This window comes from Alexandromys fortis, unplaced genomic scaffold (genome assembly GCF_014885135.2).
Source record: "Alexandromys fortis isolate MF-2015 unplaced genomic scaffold, M_Fortis_MF-2015_v1.1 scaffold_41, whole genome shotgun sequence".
Lineage (NCBI taxonomy): Eukaryota > Metazoa > Chordata > Mammalia > Rodentia > Cricetidae > Alexandromys > Alexandromys fortis.
Window position 1 is genome coordinate 10035765 of NW_026067923.1, and position 17720 is coordinate 10053484.

General features: G+C 38.8%; 1 protein-coding gene across 1 annotated transcript in view; it reads right to left on the bottom strand.

Annotated features, from left to right (window-relative positions):
* The window catches only part of Prex2 (phosphatidylinositol-3,4,5-trisphosphate dependent Rac exchange factor 2), a 268825-nt gene that overhangs the window by 85153 nt on the left and 165952 nt on the right, over nt 1–17720 (bottom strand). The window contains exons 26-31 of the mRNA XM_050142087.1: nt 13823–14002; nt 11594–11688; nt 10918–11000; nt 10118–10208; nt 9400–9528; nt 5317–5358 (exon numbers count right to left, since the gene is read on the bottom strand). Of these exons, the coding sequence (XP_049998044.1) occupies nt 5317–5358; nt 9400–9528; nt 10118–10208; nt 10918–11000; nt 11594–11688; nt 13823–14002 (620 nt within the window). The remainder of the gene's footprint in view (nt 1–5316; nt 5359–9399; nt 9529–10117; nt 10209–10917; nt 11001–11593; nt 11689–13822; nt 14003–17720) is intronic.

The following is a 17720-nucleotide window of genomic DNA, read 5'->3' on the forward strand; positions in this document are numbered from 1 at the left end:
CACCTTATGAATTACTCATTTAAATTTCTGAGTACTAAATATGTCTACATTTACAAGACTGGGGATGCCTATATTTCCCTTAATTTGCTAGTACATTTAATTTTAGCATAAATTGATTTTAATAGGTTTAGTAGAAGTATATCGGACTATGAGTGGATTTGGGTTAACTGACTTTGAAGGTATGATTTCTCTGTAGCCTGATTCTGCGGGAACTGCATATAAATGAATGACGGACATCCAGGATTCATTTGCCATCAGTGTAGACTCCAGTCTGACAAACATCACCTTCTATCTTCAGCATGGGCCGAAATTCATGTGCAGGAGAGGAACACAGGGAAAATAATCTCCCCAGCAAAGTGGGTTTGGGCTGAGTGCTTAAAGAACCTTGTGGAGTCAATACCTACTGCCAATAGTGGCTTAAAATATAAAGATAATTGACTTCTTCAACATCGAATTCTCATTTTATTGACAGAGACACAATTTTTAAGTCATTTACCAAGAACATTGAACATTTGTTTTTAATAACTATCAAAATCATGTTTCAATATAGTACAGTTGCTTTCTGTTAATTTTAATAGAAGGAACATTCACTTGTGACATTTTTCTTAAAAAATAGATCAAATATTAAAATATCCAATATGATATTTAGACTATTCCTCTTTTAGTTTGAACTACATGAGTGTTCTCCTTTGGCAGATCAAAGGGACTGAATATGCTAATTCCATAGATTCAATTTATTAATTTAACCAACCTGTGCATGCTAGATGACTTCCTTCAATAATTCTATACCATGCTCCTTGTGCTGCTAGATGGGAAAGACATCTGGCAGGTATCCATCCAACTTGAAAACTGGAATTAACCCTCCTCAACTCTCAAGAAAGAAGCAAACCACTGTGTTTTAAGTTGTGCAAATCTAACAGAGTGGGCATTCAACAAGTGCCTACTGAGTGAGTGACCAGAACCAACGAAGCCTGGGTGCTGACTCAAGAAGGAAAAGGTGTGAATTCATGCCCTGACCTCTTGGAATCCATGGAACTGAAATTCACAAAGCCTGAGAGCTCGAAAATGAAAATCGGAATGGCCCATCCCTCTCCTTTGACAGTCTAACTTTATTTTTAGGTGTCCTACAACAATATAGAAAACCTGGGTAAACTTTTAAAAATAGCAGCTGTTACAGGAATAGTCCCACCTATAACCCGGAAATAATTTAATAAAATAAAATTTGGAAGAAACTGCTGATATCAAAAGTAGGAAGCCATCATGTCGGGAGCAAAGGCTCTGGCTCCTGTATCACCATGAAGAGAATGCACAAGGGTTAATAACTGTACTGCTAGTAAAAATAATGTTGTTCAAAGTGCTTCTGAAGAGAAATTCTTCAATTTTATTTTTACATCTCCCTAATACTTAGACATGTCATGGCTTCTCTCTTACTATATGCATGTAAGTCAACTTTCCTTTAACTTGATCACAATTGAAAAGATCACAATTAACATTCATTAGTCTTTCTAACACAAAAGAAGTGTTGATAACTCTGCCAAATATACATCGTGCCTGCTCATGGATTCATTTTTAATATTGAATGTGCTGTGAGGATGAAGCTTAGTGTCAATTTTTGGGGTAGGAGAAGCTTCATTCACAGTCTTGGCCCCATTTCTAGCCATACTAAAATAACAGGAAGACATACATGAAAGACATCTTGGGCAACGGTGCTGTTTAAATTTTAAGCTAATGAAATTTTAAATTAAAGACACTTAATAAATGCTCATTGCTTTATGGAGTGACTGTCACCACTTAGCTATTGTGAGCAGGCTTGATGTGTATCCTGACTTGATATTGACAGTTCCTCAATGCCCCCTTCCCCTCCTTTCATCCACAATGCAACAAACCCCACACACATTAAATGCCCTGCTAAACGGCCTTATAGCCCATATTTTGTTCCCATGCCTCTTTAGTTTGAAGGATGAAGCACAAATTTTAACTCAGTGCTCATGACAGTGCATTGAAAGATTGTACCTCTTTGAATTATTGAAATACTGAAAATTGTGAAATTATCTCTGTCCCAGGAAACATGGTGAACTTATTTCTGCCATCATAGACCCAGGACATCTCTCTTCAAGATGGATAATTGATATCACTGTGAGAATCTGTTTCCCACTGGATCACTGGTGACTGGATCAAGATCGGAAGTCATATATCACCTGAATGATGATACCTAGACTTTAAAGGATATTGCATTCAGATAGTGTCTTAGGTCACAGGGTTTGAAGCTGGTCATATAACTCAGTAGTATAGTGCTTCCCAGACATGATCAAGAAAAAGGTTTTGGGTTCAATCCCCAGTACTGGAAGATAAAAAGAAACTAAGACAAGATTCATTTCTACTTCCTACCTCTTAGGTATCTAATAAAGACAAACAAGATTTTAAAAGCAAAATGCAGTCTAATAGGCTGACTGCCGCAACTACTCTTTTCTTAGCACCTAGCAGTGCTTGGCGCTGAATGGAAACCTGGTTGTGTTACTGAGCAGAGAAAGGACAGCATGATAAAGAAATGAACCAGCAAGCAAATACTCTTTTCTGTCAAGTTATGGAGCCATTCAAAATTCCCTAATGTCCTTCTGTACCAAATCTCTTCTCACTCCCCAGTCCCATTAAAAAAGAAGAAGAACTTCAGCAAGCATCTTAACAGTTGTTCCCAGCTTCTAGCAAAAGAATGGTCTATTTGACAGCTTGCTAATTATTTTGGTTGAGTAAGTTTTGTTTTTGTAGTAGGAATATATTTTAAAAAAACATTTGTTCTTATAAAAAAAGATTCAATTTCCTTTCAATACTTCAGTTCCTACTATACTCATCTTCTATAAACACCTAACAAATTCAAAACTTTAATAATCTTGGCTATTTAGAAGCCTAAGTCCCCTAATTTACTGCTCAAAAAAGACCACAGAAAGAGTTCGAGAGATACGTATAAATACTGATGGGCATTAGACTGACACAGAGATGGTGAGGGGAGGGGTAAGAAAAAACAAGCAAAGACATGAAAACAGAGACTTATCAGACTAGGAATGGTAGTAATGCTAGCGCTAGTCAATGCTCATTCCAGCTGTCATTCCAGCCCACAGCTGTCTTGAGGGGGAGAAGCAGTCTTCTCTACATAGGAACTCCAACACAGAGGGTGTAATGTAGTGCTCATGTATACAGTTCTTACATACACACACACACACACACACACAAACACACACACACTATTTGAAAAGCCCTAAAGGCCCAAAACCAGAGAAATAATTTTTATCTTTGGTTTCTAATAAATATGTAATATTTCCAAAAGGTTAACAAAAAGGGTTAAGTAGAACATTCAGCAGATATAGACTATTGTTTTCTAATGAAAAACATAATTTCACAGTCAAAATGATGGCATAATTTGACTATTGTTTAAATATCATCCCATGCATAAAAGGAAAGAGAGAGTGGAAACAATTGCAAAAAAAAAAAAAAAACCATAGATAGAAGAGAAAAATAAAAATAAGATAAAAAGAAGTTTCTGCCAGTTCGGTGTGATGTCACCTGCCTGTAATTCCAATCCACAGAAGGCTGAGGCAGGAGGACCCAGCTGGGGATGATGTCACCTGCCTCTAATCCTGGCCCACAGGAGGCTGGGCCAGGAAGATTCATAGTAAAAGACAAGCGTGGGCCATATCCTGAAGTTTGAGGCTATCTTGGGCTACTTGAGACCCTATCTCATAATAAACACACAAGCGCACACAAACATCACAACTGTCTGATGAAGCAGCCCTCTGAACACCGAAGAGAGTTGTGCAGTCCAGGATCACTTTTGGAACTGGTGAAACTGAATTTGAAATTCCAAAATGCCTTTTGGTGTTTCTTAAATTTACTTACTGGGGAGCATTTTTGGTGACCTCTCACGATATCCAAGATCCCAGTTGAATGAATACGATCTACTAATTATTATTATTCTTCCAAAACATACTTATTCTCCTTTAAACTATGGAAACAACAATAGTTGTCCCCAATGAAATTTTATAAATATTAATCTATGAAATTTATCTTTAGAATAGTTCAAAAAACATAAGATATTTTTGCTGTTGTTACTGTTATTAATCAAAGAACAATCAGTTAACCAAAAGTCCCTTCATTTGACTCTACTCATTTATTCATCATCAAAAATATCCAAGTTCAGTAGGCTCTAAAGTTGTCATAAATTACCCCCTACTGTAGCCATGTACTTGTAGTATAGTTTTGAGAGTTTTGCCTTCAAAAGAAAAATCCCAAGAGAAGTGTGACAGCATTTCCCTGATACACAAATGCTTGAGGCTGGGGAATCACTTCAGCTAAGGAGCTCAAGGCCTACTTGGAAAACTGAGTGAGAAGTTGGCTCTTAAATCTTAAAAAAGTAAATAAATAAATCGCAAGCCAGTAAAGGTGCTGGCTCCACCGCCGCGCTGGAACATGCTGCCGGGTGCCCTGGTGCGCAGACAATGCTAGCTCTTACACACATCTGCGAGTGTCTGCTTCTGGAATGCTGGCCATCACACCATGCTGTGCATGCAAACAGGGACTTCCTGACTGCTAGAGGAGCATTCTGCCGATGGAGCTACATTCTCAGACCATGGCTTTCTTACAACACCTATTTGATGGACTCTTGGGACAGCTGCTGCTTTAGGAATTTGTTGTTGATAAAAATAAGTAGTGTTGGCTTTGAAGAGGCTAACAACTTCCTATCTGTAATTCAGAGTTTGATGAAATGTTGATTGTCCTTTGGTGCCATTGCCAATCATGCTGCACTCCTACTAAATGCATGGGAGAGGTGCTTCAATGTAAGATCTGTAAAACATTTATATAAATCCCTGATCATCAACAATTAGATGGTTTCATGAGAAATTCCATACCCACACACCATCTATTCCCTTTAAGCTTTCTCCTTGTTTTAGTGAAAGGAGATATTGGTGTGCAAGTCAGGAGGAACCTGAGCCTATAATTCTCTTCCTTCTTTGGCTTACCTAATGCTGGGATTGCCTGCCTGTGCTTCCATGCCCAGCTTCTTCTTTCTCTTAGTAATGATATGGTTTTAATATGTGTTTATATGTATTTCTATATGTGCTTATAATCAAAAATGACCTTAAGCTTTTGTGCCCTTATAAAAACACTTAAATACATTTAAAAAAATCTTTCCAGTACTCTAGAGAAGGCAGGTGTCAGAGCCCCATTTCTCTCTAGGTGGCAGAAGGCATCGATTTTCTATTATAAGACCTTTATGATCCTGGCTACATTGCTTTAGGCAGTAAAAATAGGGCACAACATTACCTGAGTATTCAAGGAGAGCCAGCAGTATCCGACATTTCACCTCTGCAGAGAAAGAAAGCACATCTATTAGTTATCCACTGTGCTTCTGCAACTCACATGACCTTGTATCCTGGTAATAAAAATTACCATGACTTTTACTATATTAGGTAATCAAAATGCCATTTGCTTACCATTCTACTGTTGCCCATCTGCTTAGATAAAAACTATTAATTGCCCAAGACACTAGACTGTCTTTCAGTTCTGAATTACACAATAGAATACCATTCAAATAGTGCCCAATTCTAGTAAATTTTTGGCTACTTTAGCCGGAATGCTATTCCTGAACATATAAGCTGTGTTGCTAAGCTGTGAAAATAATGTTTGTTTCTACGACTAAAAACTTGAGATAAAAATGCATGTATATAAATTAATATACTCTACCATTCCATCCGGCACAGGGCCATCACAAATATTTGACAGGTATATAATAGTTTCATACTTATCACTGTGTCCATTGGCTTCCAATAGTAAAGAGTGACTTCTATGTAATAGAGATTATAGGATGGAGAGAAGTGTTACAAATCATTCTGTTCTATGCATTTAGGTGTCAACGAGAGGGGGTTGGCTAACTGATCAGAAATGCGGACAATACTCAAAGGGCAATGAAGTTTACAAACACGAGTGCAGAAACAAGAGGATTTCAGAGGCAAGAAAGTATACTCCGCTGAGAGCCAATTCATTATGCTCTAGCTTTGTGGTATCCAAAAACTTAAGAGTTATTGGTCTATCTCATTCATAGACGGTATTTATGTTTACAAAGGCCTATGTAGGAAAAATGAACAGGAAATATACTTAAGGTCTTGCAAGTCTTTTAAAGTGCTGTATTACACACATGAAGAGTGCCGTTACTGTAACCTAGAGCTGGCTGTAGCTGATAAAGAATGTGCAAGAACAAAACACTTCATAGAAATGTAAGTTTAGACCAGCAGGGAGAAGGGAGATATGTGAGAAGAGAGGTGACAGAGATATACAGCAGAAAATTAACAATATATCTCATTGTCTTGTTAAGACACTAAGATTGGGCCACAATTCTGAAGCTAAAGTGAAAGCTGGCTTATACCATTAGCTTGATGAGATTAGATTCATCTGAGAGCAAGTCACTACCAGGCTCTGGTGTCCGATAATGAGCCAATAAAAAGACATGTAAAAGAAAATCTGGTCATAGTGTGTATGAATCAGAAAACGTGGAGAAAAGGATAGAAAATTATCAAGGTAAGGTAAGTAAAAAATGGAAAAAAAGAGGCCTTATGATATTGAGACAAATTCAGGCAAAAAAAATAAAGAAAGAAAAAGTAAGTTTGTATGAGAAAAACATTAGAACTTTAAAAAGAATGATTTTTTTAAAGGAGAAGAGAAGAGAAAGCATCATCACTTACAAACCATGTGAAACATCCTCTCCTGGAAGGAGAGTGACGATTAAACTCTCAAGAAACTTAGTGGATTCAGAAAGCTCAGGGGAATTCAAAGACGCACAAAAGCCCTCCCATTGGTTGTGTTAACCAGCAGGAGGCTGCTTCAGACCTGTGCCAGGAACATACACAGTGATACACCCATCTGGAGCCATTACACAGGCTGGGGTGGGCTTTCGAGTGACATCCATAGGCCTGTGAGTTACCCTTCACCCATGCTCCTGTGAGCTACTCCTCACCCATGTTCCTCTGAGTTACTCCACATCCATGGTCCTGTGAGCTACCCCTCACCCATGCTCCTCTGAGCTACTCCTCACCCATGCCTAATAAACCCACTGGTTCACCAAGCTGGATTTGGATGAAATCTTTATTTATTCTGCCATTGCCCTATCTGGGGTTATGGGATGTTCTCTGTGTCTTCCTAGGAGAAGTCATGTAACACAAATTGAGCATAAATTTAAGGGGATGATGGAATCAAGCAAATATACCTTAATTTAGCTAGTAGCATGAGACCATGTTTAGCAGAAATATTAAGCAGGAGACAATTACCAGTTCTTTGACATATTAATCATTAAGTTCCCCATTGACATGCCTACCTTTTATTATCTGCTCCCTATTATCTGTTCATCAGGGTATGTGTAAATGAGGACATTGTCACCTAACACTGGACTAACATTTTGGCAATCCATCTTAGGTAAAGGTCAAGAGTCATGATGTTTTGATACCATATTTGACATAAATCTTAAATCAGGCATCAGGAAACATAAAAAATGGGAGCACTCCATTGACATACATAAAACACAAATTTCTAGCCAAGTATCAAGTTAAATTTACCGGTTCATATCTATGGGGCTACATCTATGACATCACTCCCCACAGTTTGTAAAGTAGGACGGAAATTACATGAACCCAAACGGAACAAAGTACAATGAACTGGGGAGGTTACTTGAGGGTGTTCCACATCACAACTGATTTAAAAGTAATGGCAGCGTCCCCTGTCCCTAGGACAGCCCAGTAGGCTGAAGCAGTAGAAGGTAAATAAACTGTTTTTCAAAGACTCACTGAACACACAATCTGAGTTCTCACCGAGAGTAACTTAGAAAAATAGCTAGAACTTAGTCTGCAAAATGTCTTTACCACGCTCGCCATTGACTATAAGATTCTTAGAACATATAGCCAGATTAAATCAGCTACCGGAGTCTCATGACCAAGGGTGGTACCAGTGTTTATAACATTAATCAATCAAAAGAACAAAGAAATAAACCAATGTTAGATAGGTAAGTACTAACTCTATGACTTCAAAATGTGCCTTGATGAACAAAGAACATAAAAACATAACAAGATAATAATGCAAGATTCTCAAATATTTTTTATTGAGCATTTGATTTATGTTAGAAATGTATATGTCAAAGATGAAATACTTTTACTAAAAAAGCAGTAAAACAAAGTTTTGGGAATATGTATACTTCTAATCAATACTGTACTTATTTGAAAAAAGTAGTTTAATCTATTTTTATCATTATCAAAACCTCAAAGATGGTGAGATCATTTGTGTGAATTTACAACTTCTGGAAGCATTATGCTACTGAGAGGAACTCTTCTGAGAAAATATGGCTTCCACTATGCAAAACACGTGCTTCAGCTTCCTAAAGTGTGTCTAAAACCTATTCATAATTTGAGACAATTTTGATTCAGACTTTTAATGGGATGTTATGTTTTCAAGGAAACTACAATATTAAGCCATAAAATTAAAATATAGTCAAGAAAATCATTTACAAATAACAAAACATTTCATCACTGAATAGTATCTGTGATTTATCTGGGGGCCTGCCATCTATCCATTTAAATGTCCTCTCAACTCAACTCAGTGTTCAAAGCTGCTGTATTTGTGTATATTTCCAATTTACCCTAAAATTGGAGTCACTAGAAGTATGCTAGAATCTTGCTGAATTTCATTTATTATATCTCAGTGACAAATGGCTACGAAATAAAGCTGTAAGCATGGGAAGGTCTGTTGTACACATTTCTCAAATTTAGCGCTGTCAATATTTGGGGCGGGGGAGATCCTTTGCTGTGACAGACTGTCCTGCGTGCGGAGTAGGCTCAGCTGCACTCCTGACCTCTACTCACGCGGTGCCAGTCATACACTTGCAGCTGGGACAATCAAGAACATCTCAAGACCTTTGGCCATGACCCTAGACTCTAAATTAGAGGTTGTGACAATTTCAGGATGACATGTAAATAATGTCCCGGCAGCCAGTGACCATCAGTCAAGGCCAGAACTTTAAAAACTAGTGATGCAGGTATGAAGTTAATTAGAATCCCATAGAGATACACAACAAACTTTTTAGGCTTCCTATAAAAATTAAGCTCCGTGTACTTTTAGTTAATTCCTTATAATTTTCTCATATTATTTCAAACTCCAAAGTCTTATGCTCACATGGTTTCAACTGTCTCCGCACACACCCTATTTCCTTCATTCAGAGTGCTCTTCATGATACACTCTGCAGTGCCTACAGGCTTATTCCTTCTCTAGCTCCTCCATTCCTTGTCCATTTCCTTCCTTTTATTCTATTCTGCATGGGAATCACTGCAGAAAGCATGGGCATCAGCAGACTTTGCTTTTCATACTGACCTTCAACAAACTTCCTGATGTTCTGGGCAAGCACCCGGACACTGTTGGGCAGATTCCAGGGGTCCTGTTTGAGGTGAAGTCTTAGTCTTTTAGGGCAACTCAGCTTTGCCTCCATTTCCTGCTGGAATTCTAAACAAATAGGAAAATCCCCTCATAAGACTCAGTCAATTCTCAGTTAAGCCTACTGGATTCAGAATTTGCTGCTTTGGTCCATTTTACTATTCTAGAATATTGTTAATAAATTTCCTTAGTGAAATTACAGCAGAAAGTGTATTAAATCTAAAATCCAGAGCCCAGTGTTATTTTATTATAGGGATTCCACCCAGGAAGCAAATATAGGCAGAATATATATGCCTATATACAGAAAGAGAGACAGGAGAAGGAGACAGTGCTATGCTCTGTGGTCAGGGGCCTGCCTGCCAATCCCACACTCCCAAAGCTTTTTCCCCTCCATGGGAAATGACCAGGTAGACATTACTGCAAAAGAAACTTAAGTCTTTTGTGTCTTTAATTTGTGTATTTTTGGTTTTGCCTCTAGAGGTATCAAATGCTTGAAACTTTCAAAGAAATATAAAAAGTTTATAAAAGTTAATATAGTGATTTTTAATATTTTCATGTATGAATCAAATAGAAGTAGAGTTGGATAATTATGGAACAAAAGCTCAAAATGTTGTCTTCTGCTGCAATATTTTTGCTTTGATATTTATTTCAAACATACCTTGTAATCCTCGACCTGGTGTGAGATGCTTGGTTTGATCAAAGGCCCTCACAACAGCTTGCCCTTTCAAGAGGTTGGTTATGGAGTCCATCTATCAAGGGTAAATTTCTGAGTGTTACAGACATCCAGAATACATAGTATATACTACATACACATACACACACACATATAAAACGTGTGCATGAAAATATCTTATAAAATACTTTTCTTAAATAAATGTTTTTGAGAGCCCACCAAGCTGGTGAAACCTATCTTCATGTAAAATATTATAATCATCTCACATTTTCACTTAAATGTTTCCAGTTATTCCTCATAATTTACAATAAATTGATAAAAAATGTACAAAATAAAAAATCTACTTCACAAAAGAAGTGAAAGCTCAAAAATATTCAAAAGCACAGAAATATTTTCAAAGTGCTAAAACCTCCAATACTACAAATTATTGTGATGATGATAAAACATTTCACAAAAGCGAGGTCTTAACATGAAAGGTCAGCAAATTGTGAAGTTTTCGAAACTAGAAATAACACTAAGTGAGGCGCCAGGAAGCATTCAGCCAGCCCGCCAATAGTCAAGATGGTTTCTCCTGTGTGTGTAGTTCTCTTATATTTGCCATATAGTTTTCTATAAAACACTTGGTAGGCACAAGTACCCTTTAGCTTGGTCGCTGGAGGAACGCATGTTTTAAAGCCAAGGAGGCCAAGAGACAGACTGCATTCCTCTTTCTAGCTCTTTGCATTACATCTCAAGGATTTCTGGCCTTTAACCTAGACAAAAGACCCACAACTGCCCCACCACACCTGGCTGAAAAGCTGCTCCAGGCAAGTGTGGATCTTGTCCTGTTTATCATGAGATATCCGGATGCTGATAGGAAGTTCATCACCTATATGAAAAAAATAAGCCAAAACCTTAATCTTATTTTTAACATGTTGAAATAGTATCTTATTTGATAAAATATGAGCAATTTAAAATGAGATCTTAGCCCATATCAGAAAAGGAATTGCATCAGGTTTCACACAGCAGAAAAGTCAGTTGGATCAAGCTGCTGAAACAGTCCAAAGCAATGCCCCTCATGGGAAGCATAAAGCATCAACATGTATTTTTCCTGACTTCTCTCTCCCAGTTGACTAAATGTAAGGTTCCCTTGGATGTACATGCCTTCGAAGAACACCCTCAGGCTGAAATGACTTCCCATGCCTCCACTCAAGCATCCATGCCCAGTGCGTTTGGTAAAAACTTATTTTTTCCATTGTGCCTATAATCCTTGACTATGAAGGGTAAGGTCAGAAGCCATATGTTAAATACGACTTTTAAATGCACTCTTCTTATAACTGGCATTTGGAAATTAGTTTTACAGTCACAATGCAATATGGTGGCCACTGAGAATGACTAATGGATCGAAGACATTAATGCCCCCTGTATAGGCATCTGTGATGTTACTAGCATCAAGAAGCACAAGCTGTCTACCACGCCCACCTGAGTCCATCTCATCACTGTGGAAGTAGGAGCTGCACTGGCTGCTGCAGATACTTGTGAAGGAGGCAATCGAGTTCCTGTTGCTATTGCAGTCACTGCAAAAAAAGAAAAAAAAAAGAGCCATATGTTGCTTTAAGAATATGTTTGCCCAGGTTGTACTCCAGTGTGATGGCAGGAGAGAGGAGCGGGAGCCAACTATGAGCAGAGCACAGGGCGATAGGAGAGAACGTCAGAGTGGAAGTCATAGTATGCTAATTAAAACTACAGTGAAAAGAATGCTTGCAACTTCCTTCTTATCACATAAATTTATGCCACAGATACCTTTATCAGTGTGTTCTATATAACGTTAAGAGAAAAGGAAACCTGTTCAACTCAGTTTTTCTGTTTCTAAGGACATTCTTGGAAATTCAAACATTTCAAATTTTCTTGTCAGATCATTAATTTCTAAGTGAATTTTTGAAAATGTCTGCCTTATTATCTGTTTAATAACAGTGCTCAGAGAAGTTTCTGACAAAGTCTAGTTTATTACTTCTCTTTTTCCTTTCTGGTCGTTTGTGTTATAGGTTGCTGGGGACACCTTGAAGTCCCCACAGCAGCGACCTCATCTGTCTCCATGGACGAACAACATAGCACTGGAAACTGCTAAAAATAAAGAATATCTGTGAAAAAAATGTTGTAGATGCTGTGTGATTATGAGGATAATTCAGATTTTAGAAACAGTGCCAGAGATTTTTTTTAACCTCTTAGAGTAAGGATAAGAACTTGATTTTAATCTACATTTAAAATTTCTATGGTAGTCCAGAGGGAGAATGTGGGGGTGTTTAAACTCTTTGATGACTAGAATGTGAGGCAGAGGTAATTTTAGAAATGTGGTTTCCCCAGGAGAGAAACTACAGGATGCTAGGATGGATCGCGCTGGTACGTTCAGATTGCCAGAACTAAATGATGTAATAAAGATGTTCAACTCATTATTAAATCTCCAGGAATAATTAACTTTGATGTGGTTGTTAAAATCCTCTTTGGAAAATAAAAATTAGGATGGCAGACTGTTTAAGCAAGAAGCCATGAAGCGAGACCCCTGGTTGCCAAGGTGAATATTTATCCTAACTCTATGGGTCTCTGCATCTTCATGTATTAAATGGAGCTACTATCAGAATCAGCCACTCCAGGTGACTGTAGGGGATTATTTTAAATTCTTCTGCTAAAACTATGCAACTGTTAATTACTAGTTTGGGATAACCCTACCTGACGAGAATAATTTTGATACAATTAACACTAACACAATGTTTTTCATTGGAAATACTATGGACAAGAGTGAACTTTTCCTTCAACTAATGTAATGTAATGTAAGTCAAACCAGAGATGCTGAAGCTGAATACACAGTGTATGGGGCCGGTTGTGAAAGTGCTCAGGTGAGAATCTTGGAGACAGGGTCCAGTGATGGAACTCCTCAGATGAACCCCTGAGCAGGAAGGAGTGCTGGACGAACTGTTTGCCCCAAATTCTGAAGTTGAAATCTAACACCTCAGTACCTCAAACATGTGACCAAATTGGAGGAGATAGCCTTCGAAAGGTCATTTTGAGGGGTTCTTAATCCAATATGACTGCTGCTCTACAAGAAGGGGATCTCTAGTGAGAGTTTACATGAGGACACAGCTGTGGGACAATGACAAGTGGAGGCCTGGAGTCGGCTCCTTCACTGTCCTCAGAAGGAACCAACACGGCCAACATCCTGGTCAGACTTCCGGGTGCCAGAGCTACGGTACAAATTCCGTCGTCCACGTCAGCCAGTCGGGGCACTTTATGCTATCAGTCATGGCTAACTACTACAGCAACAGTCCCTAGAGGAAACAAACACAAAGCTGGACATGGAAGTTCAATATATAACAAAGACAAGGGAAACAGGGTGAAAAGGACTGCTCTTTGCTAGCTAATAAATCACAATCAGAAGGACATTTTGGACAATTGCTATTACATGGTTACACAATCAGTCTGTAAGAACAACTCTTGCTCAACAGGGCCACACTGCTAGAGGGAAGAAAAATCCAGATCACTAATGAGAACAACTTTAAAGACAATGCTGTCCTGCTGGAACTGGTGGTTATCTTGAAACAGCAGTAAACAAAATCAACAATCAACATTTATTTTCAAGACGTTTGAAGAGGACATAAAATCTCACTTGAGTTTGCTGGGGAAATGAGAGGAATTCCATTTCAAGGAATGGCTCACCTGTAGGAGTCTCTGTTGCTGACGGTATCGTGGCCTGAGTCCTCTTGCTCATCCCCTGCTATGTTGAAGCAGACGCGTTTGCTGTTTCTCTCTCCTTTGTCGTTGTCGCTGTCGGGTGGTAGCACACCCTCTGTTGTCTTGCGCTCCAACTTAGGGGAATACGTTATTGAAGACAGAAGGCTGCACAATGTGACATGTTTAAAGAACATAAGTGCGTGTTTTGAAACTAGCTCAAACAGATAACTCTTTCATTTGTTAAATGTGATAGGCTTACAAATATTTCCAGAACGCTTCTGTGTTTCATGCCAAATAAATAGTATCTCTGTAAAGTGTGTGTCATAGAACGTCTGGCTTTATTGCTGAGAAGGAACAGAGAGAGCGGCACCAATCAAACACAAAGGCTGTATCCAATCCTGCATCAGCACCAATCAAACACAAAGGCTGTATCCAATCCTGAGACTCCAAAGTCTCAGTTAAGGAAACTGAGTGGTCAGGAATGTCTCCAAGCTAATAATTCACAAGGTCTTTGTGAAGGCTATAAAATCAGCAAAGGAGAGCTGGAGAGAGGATACTCTTCAATGAAGCTGTTTCCAAGCTTTGGGGGAGTTCAAGGATGCAGCTTTTGTGAGTCATCACCCCATGCCAGGATGGGCCTTTTAGTGATGCAGTTCAAATCATCCATGCTCTATACAATACTTTCATGCACACACCCCCATTAAGTAGCCCCCCCCCCAAATTCATTCTTTAATCAAGCTAGACTTGAGAGGAATCAGCTTTTTGGTATGCCATTAATGCCATATCGGGAGTTCTGATGCTGGTTCCTGCCTCACCAGGAAAGGTCATACAAGGAACTAACAACCACAAGTATTAACCAACCTTTAACATCCTCCCTGGCTCATCCTCCTACCCTGAAGATCAGGCTGCCACTCTGACTTCTTCCTCTAGCATTATCTGTTTGATAGAGGTAATGCACGCCATTAATCTCTACTGTCTGTTCTAACAGGCAGGAGCCCTGCATGGATTAGCTTAAAGATACTGAGCAGGGTGACCATCAACATAAGGCTAAAAGGAGGAAGGAGCCACTTGCACTGCCAAGTCAGGATGAAATGCTCAAGGCTGCCCAAAGGGTTTTCTTCAACTGAGCTCAAGGGTATAATACCTTGAGTTGGTGTAAACCTGGCGAAGACTGAGTAGTTACAATTCTACGGCTGGAAGGCTGAGTATGTGATGCTTCTGATAGAACCATCTAACTTAAAATTACACAAACGTAAACATGGATTTTATTATCAAATAGCATGCTACAAACTTGCAAGATAAATTCAAACTATACCTGAACTAATGGCCTATAGATGATTTTCTTTTAGCTAATAATCATGGTCATAAATATAAAATACCTATGGCACTCAGTTCCAACCAATTGCACATTATTCATATACTCATTTGTTCATAACAAACAAGCAATCCTTTTTGGGTATTTCAAAATAACAACGCTCATACCTCTTATACATATTTTACATGGGATATCAAAGCCAATGCTGTACATTGAGTAAATCCAAAGTAAGGGATTTCACTGGTTAAAAACATGTTTTGTTCTTAATACTGCAAATGTAGTATTCAAAACCACACAAAAGCCTCTGCCTTGTTGGAGTATCAATTTCCCTGGGAGGAAGTAACAAAGGGCAAGCTTTATAGGTCATGGGATGGTGACAAATGGAAAGTTCTAGAAGATAAACAGAAGAAAGGCAGGTGCTGGGCGTGGGCGTGGCTTAACGGTAGAGCTCCTGCTCATGTAGCGGGTTCATGTCCCACTAGATTCGACTTAGAGCTACAATTTCACAGTTTTGTCGAGGAAGCTCTCACTGTGAGGTGAAACTTGAATAATGCGTGGCATTGGAGAGCTTTTAGACACCAGAGAAAACCTGAGAGTTCCATTGCTCAAGACTCTGAACATTTCCAGTAACCCAAAGTGATGAATTCTCTTAAAGACAGTTTCTCTGTTTGGGAAGATATTCCTAGGTCTTGTAAGACAGACTGCACATTTATTCACTCCTTTCCCCCAAAAGATGAAACAGTTAGACTAACCCCAATTACTCAAGCAGAGACAGAAGAGCCCTGCATACCAAGGACAAAAGGCACGCAGGAGCTCCCATCTCGCAGGGAGCCCTCTGTGCTTGTGGGTATTTTAAATTAGAAGTCATGGGGCTGCGCATAAACAGTTTTCTCACAGTAATAAGAATTGTATTCACATTTTAAGCAATTGCAATGTACTTGTACTGGCCCTCTGGGAATGAGTGCTTAGGTTTACAAACAAAACAAATGATGGGGGAAATCGCATGCATAACATTTCTAGATTCTGAGAAGCACCAATAAAGCATATAATTTTTGTGTGTAGGCAAAAAATGCTTTCCTTTGCTTTTGCTCATTGAGAACATGCATCTAGCCACCAAAGGCCCTATTAATTAAATCCTGAGCAGAATCATACTCCAGAACAGTTTTCTTTGGATTAAACACTGATTGGTAACAACTTCTGTGCACACTATAACTCACCTACCTGTGTTACAAAATACCAGCATCATAGTGTTTGTTGGTTCTTATAGTAGACATGGTAAATATGATAAATATCAAAAAATTTAAATCTAAAGTCTACCTTATACAGTAGGCATTAACCCTATTTTAGCTGGAGCAGGGGGTGAGAGACATATACTATCAAAAACATACACAATGCAAATTGAATAGAATTTACTGTCTCTGCATATGTCTTCCAAGCTGGAGAGGATGGACAGTCACCAAGGCACATATCCAAGTGGGAGACACTGTCCTAGTCCTCCGAGGACAGGCAAATCTATGTGAATTGCTTTAGCTAATGTCAGATGACTGGGTGTGGTGTGTGTTACTGACAGCAGAATCCTATATGCTTGTGTAAAATCACCTTATTCCTTTCTCTTGCATAAGAACCCGTAGCATTCTAGTAAAATGCGCACCTGCCTGCTCCTCCGAGTGAGGACAATGGCCCAAGGTGGATATGAAGAATGAGTAAAGAAAGCCTTGGTTCTTGAGATCTGTGAGAATTTCAGCGTTCCTTTGAACCATACGGGGAGGGGGACACAACACAAAAGTGGTGTGTGGAAACCTGATGTCAGAGAAAGGCTGGAGTGTCTAGAGACGAGGAGCTTCTACTTTCTTTTTGTGGATCTCTCTTAGCCTGACTCTTGAAAGTCCAAGTGGTTGTCTGGCCATGCAGACCTTCTCAGAAGCAGTGCCCACCAGGCAGAACACCTTCATATAGGACTATAGTTGTCATTTTCCAAGGATAAAAATGGAGTAGAGAAGCTGGAGGTCAGTGAGACACACGTGGGACAGATGAGGCAGAAATTTACAGGCTGGAAAAAATGGATTTGATCCTATAGTCTGCTATCTGGGTCTGTGTGTTTGTGAACTCTATCAACAACCATAGATTAAAAATATGGCGAAAAAGCATTCTTCCTGCATTGTATATGTGCAACATTTTCCCGACATTATTCCCTGAACAGTACAGTATCATAACTATTTACTTAGAATTTGTATTGTAATAAATATTATAAGGAATTTGAAGTAATTTAATATACAAAAGAATAAGTATGTTATATACAAGTACTTTCCATTTTATGTAAGAAATGAGAACATCTTGAGATTTTGGTATCTGTTGGGAGCTTTGGGTACCATCTCTATTGGATATCAAGTGATAAATGTAATTTAAACTACAAGGTAATGCTGCTTATGGTTTTAGGAGAGGACCAGATCGACTGATCACACTGGATCTCTCCAGCATCTGTGAATGTAGAAAGAGGCTCAGCCGGGCAACTCTCCAGCGACACCAGAGAGGGATGAAGGTGACTCAGTATAAAGCGACATTCAGGGA